Source organism: Berghia stephanieae, chromosome 8 (assembly GCF_034508935.2).
Source record: "Berghia stephanieae isolate SIO BIC M18660-M18661 chromosome 8, UCSD_Bste_1.3, whole genome shotgun sequence".
In the NCBI taxonomy this organism is placed as follows: Eukaryota; Metazoa; Mollusca; class Gastropoda; order Nudibranchia; family Aeolidiidae; genus Berghia; species Berghia stephanieae.
Genome location: NC_088367.1, coordinates 39,186,762 through 39,197,763, shown reverse-complemented (window position 1 = coordinate 39,197,763; position 11,002 = coordinate 39,186,762). Strand labels below are relative to the sequence as shown.

Sequence of the window (11,002 nt, the reverse complement as noted above, 5' to 3'; positions counted from 1 at the left end):
ATATAAGAGAGAGAGACACTCGGCACAGACATGAAGGGATTTGGAAGAAATGGCACAAGACAGACAAAGTGGAGGACCTTCGTTGATGGCCTATGCCCTGTAGGGACAAAAGGCCAAAGTAAGTAAGTAAGAAAGGAAGTAAATAATTAAGTAATTAAGTAAGTAGGTACGAAAGTGCATAAGTAAGAAATATCTCTTTAATGGACTTAAAGGTTAAATGTTTGAAAAAAAAACCCCAAAAAAAAAATTTTTTATAAAGGATCAGGAAACAAACAAGCAAAAACAAACAAAAAAACTCCCAAGAAATAAAACAATAAAAACAAAACAAATAAAAATAAAACCAAAACAAAATAAAAAGCAAAACAAAAAAAAAACACAAAACAAAAAAGCAAACAAACAAACAAACCCGAATTCCCCGCCCACACAAGCCACTGAGCTATCCAGTCATGTTCTATACCCTATATTTCTCATTATTGATATAAGTGCGATTATGTGGTCCTGTGATATGACACTCGCTTTTGAATCGGAAGGTCCTGGGTTCGACGGTTGCTTGGCGCATAGTTGAGTCCTTGGAAAAGGCTCTTTAATCACATTTTTCACCGTACTCAGGTGTAAAATGAATAAAAAACTGACCGTTAAAAGCGTTGTCTGGCGGAAAAATGTAATGTCGCCTAACAGGCGTCATGTCTGTTCTACATGTGACGTGCCGTGTCGTTGTTGGTTAGGGACCCTTTGTACATGGCTTTGGGCACGTTTAGTAGATATTGGTCTATTTGATAGCCCAAGTTTTATTTTATTATGATTTCTTTTTTGTTGTTTTGTTTAGTTCCTATTGGCATCCTTTTTATGTAATGGGGTTTTAAATATACAACCAGACCGTGCAGGGACATTCTAAGTTTCTTATCGACTTACTTCTTTTTTTACCAAACCAGATCAGAATGCTGCTTTTTAATGGTCATGAAAATTAATTATTCTGATTTGATTGGTTAGGAGTAATGAACCCGGAATAAAGCGCCAGCGGTTGGAAACATTCGGACAATAACCTTTATTGCCTTAGAATTCGTTCCGTTAGAGATATTAGCCCGACATCGTGACTAAGATATTATGCAAATTCATGTATTTTTACGGTAATTACTGTGTACGCTGTATATGGTATAAAACAACACTTTGACATAGGCTACATTGAAATATATTAAATAGTTTTTGGTAAGCATCTATGCAAATAAAAAGAAATAGTGAGACAGGAACACGTATTCTGAAACAAACAGTCAAGATAAAGGACGGAAAAGAGATATCGTTAAAATTTTAAAAGGGAACACCATGATATTATTATTCCACACATGGCATCATCTTTGTCGTTAAGTCAGTCTCTTACAAAATCATTAATTCTGTACCAACAACATTATTATGGACAGGAGCAGAATAACCGAGAACAAAGGCAAAAGCATCAACACCCGAATGGGGAGCAACAAGATGTACGGGACAAGAATGGCAAAATAATTTCCGATCGGGACAGGACGACGAGCTGTGGATGTGAAGCATCGGTGACAACGACGTCTCGACAAGTGGGTCTGTTCAAACAGTTTATGTTAACGTTCATCTCCTTTGGCTACAGTTGTTCTATTGAATTCGAAGCAGTTTACGGGGTGGTCAGGTAAGTAAACGAACCTACTTACTTATTTACTTACTTATCCGAACCAGCGACCACCTGAGCTCTAGCCATTCGGTCTTTTGCCACGACGTAGAGGTTGTAGTTGTTCCAGGTGACTATACAGTGTAAACGAACAGATTATCGCCGTAGTAATTGTTGTTTTTAGATTTTGATTAGATCACATACAACTAAATGCTAATCGGCCATCCGGTAAGTAAACTATATTTATACAGTACACGCTGAATTTTAGCACGCCAATTCCAGCACGCGCTGCAATACGGCATGCTGGATCTGGGTGATCGAAATTTACTAATAATAAAATAAAATAACATAAATAAAATTTCCTTTATTCATCCCATAGGGGAAATTTGTCTCTAGGGTTTATTCCAAGGGAAGTCTGGAATAACCCAGGCGTCAGCCGAAGTGCAGCGCCTCAAATTGAGCTAGGGCGGGGTGACTTGATCAGGTCAACACAGCAGCGGGTGATAGTGTAAAAGAGTAAGCCTATGCACCCATTTGCTGATATAGAAACTCGGGTATGAACCAAAGATCGTTCCGCTGAGCCACACTGCTTCTTAACATTATACAATAAGTCACTACCTCTAATTAGCATCGGATTTCGGCACGCTGGGAGTCTAGCACGCTTTTTAGAATTCTCTCGAGAGATTGCCAGAATCTCGCTAGTAATGTATGTTGGGAGTGCGCATAATCGGATATACAAAATGAGTCATGATGTGTTTGTGTGTTTATTTCTAAATCTGAAAGTCAAATTATCAAAATCACGACAGTCAACATTAACTTTTAATAAATTAGCTCTGTACCTACTCTAGAACAAAATCGTTTTGAAAAATTCTGCCAGAAAACTCGTCCTTCAAATATCGATCGATTTAAATGACCTTCATCTTGGCTAAAACTCTCAAACCGGGGACCAATCGTCTCCATACGGTATTATGTTGATATGGGTCTGGAGATTAAACCTTAATTTTAATCATAGCTTAAAATAATTTATGTAAAATTAACGTCTTCCTCTCATTATTTAGTCTTTTTGATTTCAAGTACTCAATTTTTCTCATTCTACCTGGTTTACACTTAATACCCTATTGGCCGATGTGTACTTATTTAAAGGTCTGATAAAGACAATAACTATGGTCTCATGACGCAAAATACTCTCCAATACTCCAATGTTAAAACGGACCCATCATTGTGTCCAGTAATCAAACCTGCAAACACGTTCACGTCGCTATTTGGGCGTTAGTTCACATTACATTGTTTTACATCCATGTTCTTTGTAGAAACTGACATTCGGTGTTAAATATTCTAGATAATAATGTGACGCTCTTCTTTCTCTCTACCCCCTTTACAGTATGCAGTATTTTGGTCTGCCAGTCTTTTTCGTGTCCCTCCCAGGACTTTTCAGTGGTTCCATTAACAGCTTTCTGGTGCCCGTTTTGGGTCGATTCTCGGACAAAGGACCCAACCCTTTAGTAAGACATGGCTATTTCTAGATTTATATGTTACTCTCATAGATAATAAGGGTATATGTTTAAAATGTATGACAGTTTACTAAAATAAATATGCGCAATGTTCTTGAGGAATACAAGTAAAATGCTTAAGAACATTTGGACAATGTATATATTTGTTGATATATGATCTATATGATGATGATGATGATGATGATGATATATATATATATATATATAATATATATATATATATATATATATATATATATAATAATATAATAAAATAATGAAAATGTTGCTGCTTGAAGCTCGAAGGAAAAAATAACGACAAGTGTTGAATTTTAAGCTTCAATTTATTAGACGAAGACAGATAGTGTGGACGTTTCCGATTTCTCCTTTATCAAAAGAACTCGATGAATAAAACACTAAGGCACTGAGGACAAATGAGATATGTGTGAATGGCGTAGTTAAGGTGAATAAACAAAAACAATGATGGGACAGGTCCTTCGACTTTTATTTATTGTGTTTTTTTGATAAAGGGGAAACCCGAAACTTCCACAGTATGTCTTCGTCTAATAAATTGAAGCTTACCATTCAACACTTATTCAACATCTATTTTTATTATTATTATATTATATTATTATTATTATTATTATTTATTATTATTATTATTATTATTATTATTATTATTATTATATATATATATATATATTGATAGATAGATAGATAGAAAATGAGTAAAATCAACTCAAATGTCGGCCAACAATACGGTCGTTTCAACACCGAGGCGTTTCGTCAGTTGTCAGTTGTGTGATCTTCTTTGAAGAAGAATAGATCCATGTTCCATTTAGAGTGGATTCTTAAATACAACCCTATGAGCACATTCAGGTCATACAGAAAACAAAAATAACACACCCCTATACATTAATAAACACTCCAACCACCCACCCACAATACTAAAACGAATTCCAGAAATAATTGAACAGCGATTGACCAGCTTCTTCTCAAATAAAAACTATTTTCAACGAAACAAAATGCTTATACGAGACGGCACTTAAACACGGCGACCACGATCACAAAGTGACATATAAAAATGGAACAAACCAGGCCATACAAAAACACAATAGAAAACGGAATGTAATATAATATAGTTCAATCCGCCATTTACCAAATCAGGCACAACAAATATCGGCAGACAATTTCTCACTCTCATTGATAAACACTTCCCCTAGAACCATCGGCTCCACAAAATAATATACAGGAAGAACAACGTAAACAATAAGCTACAGCGTCCTTTATAACATGAAGCAGATAATAACGAACCACATCAAGGAACTTCTCAGTAACGTCAATGATAAAAGCAAAAGTACCAATTGGATTCAAGACTCGGATGTCTGATCCGCCCAGCAACGAGCTGATTGGTTCTTAACATAGAAAATCGGTTCCTTTTATTCTTCATGCTGGCTAGAACTTTTTCACATGTCATGTGATCAGAATGTATAAAAGTCAAAACATGATCAGATTTATAATGTTTTTCTCCTATGGATACACTTTTATGCTCTTCGGAAAATTATTTCATAAGGGCGTCTGCCATTGTTCCGATAGTTTAAAACCAGTTACTAAGTTACTATGCGTCATTACGAGGGAAGTAGCGTCACGATTGTTGAACCCTATTGCAACTGCAGGATTAGGAACGACTGCCCCTTACAAGGAAACTGCTTACAAATGGCCATAAAGCTATCATGATCACCAACATAATACATAGGCAGCACAGAACCGCCATTCAAAACGAAATATACAAATCACAAAACTACCATGAATAACGAAAGCAGAGCCAAGAGGACAAAATTGTCAATGCACTTTTGGGATCAGATAAATGCAAAACAACCCCCAAAAAACAAACAGAAAAAAAGTAAACAAAAACAAAACAAACATAAAATACAAAACAAAAGAAAAAAAACAAAACAAAAAAAAAAACACAAAAAAAAAAAAAAAAAAAAAACCACAAAAAACAACCCCCCCCCCCCCCAAAAAAAAAAAAAAATCAAAAACAAAAAAAAAAAAACGCCAACAATTAACATGGGAAATTGTAAAAAAGGTAGTCCTATCAATGTGAAACAAGAAAGTGTAGTCTGTGCCTCACTGGAAAAATGGAAATACTTTTAAACAGTCATAAATATAATACATAATATAATAATAATTAATAAAATAATAATAATATAATATAATAATAATAATAATAATAATAATAATAATAATAATGATAATAATACTTATTGCATCCCAAAAAGGAAATTTTTTGTACAGACGTGTTATAATTACACAATAAGATAAAAATACATGGAAATAGGATTATTATATATAAACAAAAAGAGGAGCAGCTCTATAACCAGAGCTGCGCTTATAATATGAATAATATCACACTGAAAATAGTTAAAACTGTCATATAAATTGAAAATTGAAAGGATTGCAAAACAAATAAATATAAAATTAATATTTATATTTTTAAAAAGTAAAAATGAGAAATAATTATATAAAATGATTATTGCTTGTTGTTATAAAGCCTAATACTGGACGGGAGAAAAGATTTTCGGTGTCTCTCTGTTTTCGTTGAAATAGAGAAAGGGCGACCACTTCTTTCGGACATAATAATTGATGGTCTTAGTGGATGATACTGGTCATTTAATATTTTAGTTGTTTTATTTATACAAAATTTCTCGTATAAAAGATCTACATCGTCAACATCATTTATATAGCGTTTAATGGATTTTTTAATATTTGAATTTATTTTGTTCCTTTCCACTGCTAAGCAATTGCCTCGCCAAGCTGTTATACAAAATGACAAAACACTTTCGATTACTGCTCTATAAAATAATGTTTTATCTATTCTAAACTGAGAGAGTTTTGATAAAAAATATGTACGTCTGTACATCTTATGCCTAATTATTTTCAAGTGTTCATCCCACTTGAGCCTGTCATCAATCGTTACACCAAGGTATTTGTAGTGAGGAACTCGCTGGACGAATTGGTCCTTTAATTTTAACGGTTCTATCGGTTCTTTCACTCTCCTAAAGTCAATCACTAGCTCCTTTGTCTTGCTTATGTTAAGCTCTAGGTGGTGGGCATCACACCAAGACACAAATCTATCAATTTCTTGCCTATAAGCCACTTCGTTGCCATTTGTTATGAGGCCTTGAAGAGCGGTGTCATCTGCAAACTTTATTAAAGGTACACTCAGGTTTTGACTTCTACAGTCATTCGTGTATATTGTGAATAATACAGGGGACAATACACAACCTTGAGGAGCACCAGTATTTGTAGTTATACAGGAAGATTTGTTTTGTCCTAATTGAACATATTGTGCTCTCTCCGTAAGAAATTCGAGCACCCAAGCAATTATATACTTGTTTAAATTCAGACTAGTCAATTTTTGAACAACCAACTGAGGTTGCATTGTATTGAACGCTGAAGAAAAATCTGCAAAAAGCAATCTGCAATAGCTCCTAGCGTGATCTAGATGCCTGTAGATGTTGTTTGTAAGCAGCAAAATGGCATCCACGTCCTGGTTTGTAAGCAAATTGATGACTATCACTCAATGGCATAAACTGATTCCTAATTTTAACAAGAACAAGTTTTTCTAAAGATTTCATGACTATTGAAGTCAGTGCAACAGGTCTGAGATCGTTCATAGTTTCAAGTTTTTCTTTTTTTAAACAGGAATAATTTTTGAAGTTTTCCAAATTTCAGGGATCGAAACGCATTGGAGGGACCAGTTAAAAATATGTGTATAAATGGGGGAAAGCTGATGGGCACATTCTTTTAATAGTTTTTCATTTCAATCCATCCGGCCCAGCAGCCTTCCTCTCGTTTAGTTTCGAAAATACGAATCTCGTTTCCTCTTCACTGACCTCAATAGTCATTTCATCTTCCAAAGCCCTGTCTAATTTATGTTTTTCATTTTCAATATCAAATTTGTTTGCTGTGTCGAAACGTGAATAAAATTTATTTAAAGTTTCAATTTCGATATCTTCTGATATAATCGTGGGCTTTGGATTATAGTTAACAGCAGTTTTAAGCCCCCGCCACGTGTCCCGTATATCCCCAGAAGAAAGCATTTTTCAATTTTATTTTTGTACTTGTCTCTAGAACTAGATATTACCCTCTTTATCTCTTTTTGTTTTGTTTTCAGATCTTTTTTGTTTCCTATACGTCCTATACAAAAGATCCGAACTTATGACAATGTGCAGACGCTCCAAAAATAACTCAATTTAAGAGCACAAAATAACCCCCCTCCCCCATATACGTCCCTTTCCCTCCCTTCCCACTAGCAATGACTATGAAAATGTTTCTATTTTTGTAGGAAATACTCCTCTTAAATCAAAGCCCTATCTCCACTGAGTAAAAATCTTTTTGAATTTTGGAAATCCATTAATATATAACAAAGTTATGCAGTTTCAAATGTGTCGTTTATTTGGATGACTCACAACGAGAAAAAAATACGGAAAATATGGGACGCTTTTTCTGCGTTTTATTCTGGTTTGTGGCTGTATCTCGCTTAATACGTGGAATAAGATATTAAAACTTGGCAATTTTATGGCAAAATTATCAGAAAATATGATGAACACATCAGAAAATGTCTAACTTGTATAGTTTTAGAGCTGTATGGCTAGGGTCAACTTTAATTTTGTTTTAAAATATACATAATATTGATCATTTGGAACTTTTCCGAAGTGTAATTTTGTCTACAACACATATAAATCAAACGAAAAATGCCTGCTAAATTATTATCAATCAATCCCATGAGACCATGGCTTATGTTATTTCTAGTATTTATTTGAGAGAGAGAGAGAAGAGAGAGAGAGAGAGAGAGAGAGAGAGGAGAGAGAGAGAGAGGAGAGGAGAGGAGAGTTAATCTACTATCCCTATGCCATAACAATGAAACAATGCCTTTATTAAAAAAAAGCGCGCAAGGATTTGTGCACCGCGAACAAGTTGCCAGATGGCCACTCGTGTGGCCAAATATATAATTTTGCTTCTTTTATTAAATTTTATTCATCTATTTTTGTCTCATTGATATTTATCCTAGTCTATTCAATTTTCTGTTTGTTAAAATTTAGTTTATTTTAAGTGGGCCAGTCTTAATAGTGAAAGCCATATGATTTTCTATTTAGCCACTTTTGAAGTCGAATTTGGTCAGGTTAAAGTGTGGCCACCTGGCAGCTTCTGGTGGAGCAAAATGGCCGTCTCCATATTTTCACTCATTGAAATGCAAATTGGGTTGATGTTTTGTGAGAATACGGGAAAAGTACTTATCATAATCCAATGAAATTTGAAATATAAATAGAAGAAATGCATATATAACCTTATGAGCGACAAAATCTCTCCTCTTTGTAGTTTTAGAAATATTGTACTCCTAAGAGTTAACATCTATTTTTAACGTCTTCTGGTAATCGTACGAGTTTTGTCGCTTGACATAATCTAAAATGACTCTTTTTAACTGTGTGCCAACTTTCAGTCATATTCATGATAAACAGCTTCGTAATTAATTTTTTTAAAATAGCATGTACGGAACGGCTTCGTCCCATATTTTGTCGCGAATTTGGGCACTTCGTGAGCGAAAAGGAGGCCCAAAGATTTTTGCGGGATAGTCATTGCTACTTCCCACCCCCTTCCCTCCCCCGCCCCCACCCCCTTCACCGCCCCCCCTCCCAAATTCCTCCTTTCCTAAAATATTCCCATTCGCCCATCCCAAATAAATCACACCCTCCGTCCCTTCCCCCCCCCCCTCTTTCCCTCACTATCCCTCCCAATGTAACAACTCCCTCTTTCCCTCTCCCCCATCTCCCTCACCCCCCGTTAGTTTTCATGACTTTAAAAAACAAAGACAAAAACAAAACAAAAAAAAAAAACAAAACAAAAAACAAACCCAACAAAACAAACAAACAAAAAACCAAACAGACGTACAAACCGTTCACTTTTATTTCGTGGTTTTTATTTTATATATACATAGATATGTATGTGTGTGTCTCTGTGTGTGTGTGTGTGTGTGTGTGTGTGTGTTTGTGTTGGTGGTTTCTTCTCAATTAATTATTATTTTTTGTTTTCATTTTCTATCTAATTTTTAGAAACGGAAGTTGATTTTACTAAGCATGACATCTGTCTGTCTTCTGATCGGCTGGGTAACCCTTGGAATTTGTAGCTGGATAAAATTCGTCGAGATGAACAAGAAGCCCTATGAATCAATAGCCTTGAGATTTTCCAGTGATGGAAATAACAGCAGTCATCTTAACCCAACTTTGCAAGAAAGCGTGGTATTCTCAACGAACACGACATTTTCAAAATTGGATGAACACATAAAAACCGAAAGTGAGATACCAATCATAGCAATTTTCTCCGTTTTGCCTTTCATTCTTTACGATACCGGTTACGATACTTCAATTGCAATGTCAAGAGCAACCGTTCTTGAAATCATATCTACCCAGCAGAGAAACAGTATTCTCACCATGGCTGGGCTTATGAGCGGGATCGCAGGACTACTTGCTGCTGTTGTCGGATTGATCGACTTCCCAGGAATATTAGGATCAGCCTTTAACATTGACGGATTTGCATTGTCTCTACTTTCGTTCTCAGTACTTTTTGGATGTCTTGGTTTGGTTTCATCGGTCACCTCCATCAAAAGCATCTGGAAATTACATTGTGAGAGCAAGAAGATAAACAATAATTCTAAAATTCCCCAAACAGAGTTTTATACTTGTTCTCGTAAAATGTCACAATCGGAAAGTTTTCATAACAGTAGGAATGACTCAAAGCTGTTATCTGATTATGGACCTAATAACACAGATGCTGCGATATCTACTCAGAACACACCCAATACCATTTTATTGTCTTCAAATCAAGAACAAGCAATGCCATCAAAAGGATACCAATCACTAATTTCCTCAATAGAAAATTCCAGTGTTAGAAATGCAACACATCAGGACATTTCTCGTTTTATTAATGAAGAAAATCAAGGTTGCTTGAAAATTCCCGAATCTTATCAACATTATACTGGTGACAATAAAGACAAGTCGCCTGCCTACATCGAAGGCAAAAATTTAATCACCGATTCATTCGATTTCAATGCATCTCACGAGAACGTCTTTGGTCTCTTTCATTTACAGAAGTTGAAGGAAGCTGAAATTAATAAAACTCAACGAGACAAAGAAACTAATCCCAAATCAAATTCCTTATGCAACGCGCAGTTTTGCATCTGTATTCTTGCTATTTTCTTTAGCGGTATTGTTGTCTGCTCGACCACTTTATACCAGAGCAACACTCTCACCCTAGAGGTATATAAAGGAGAGCCTCTTGCACTGCCCGGAAGTTCTGGAAGGCTGAGGTACGAGGAGGGCATAAAGATGAGTTCGTTTGGGATTCTGGCAGCCTATGTGTCCTACTTCGTTTTCACCATTGCAAGCCCCAAGTTGATGAGTCGATTTGGTAAATAGATTATAAAATTATCACCATGATCATCATCATCATCATCATCATCATTATCATCATCATCATCACCATCACCACCACCATTATTATTATTATTATTATTATTATTATTATTATTATTATTATTATTATTATTATTATTATTATTATTATTATTATTATTATTATTAACTTATTATTATTATTATTATTATTATTATTAATTATTATTATTATTATTATTATTATTATTATTATTATTATTATTATTATTATTATTATTATTATTGTTATTATTATTATTATTATTTTTATTATTATTCATCTTATCATTATTATTATTATTTTATGCGTGTGTGTCCAAATGTACGATTTCAATTATGTTTTATCATTAATAAGTTTTAAACCAATTAAGAATGAACAAATT

The 11,002-nt window shown here is 34.6% G+C and overlaps 1 protein-coding gene across 1 annotated transcript in view; it reads left to right on the top strand.

Moving 5' to 3' along the window:
• Positions 1–1,179: 1,179 nt before the first annotated feature.
• The window catches only part of LOC144978650 (uncharacterized), a 20,204-nt gene continuing 10,381 nt past the window's right edge, over positions 1,180–11,002 (top strand). The window contains exons 1-3 of the mRNA XM_078924965.1: positions 1,180–1,654; positions 3,015–3,135; positions 9,240–10,593. Coding sequence (XP_078781091.1) covers positions 1,341–1,654; positions 3,015–3,135; positions 9,240–10,593 — 1,789 coding nt within the window. The 5' untranslated portion in view covers positions 1,180–1,340. The remainder of the gene's footprint in view (positions 1,655–3,014; positions 3,136–9,239; positions 10,594–11,002) is intronic.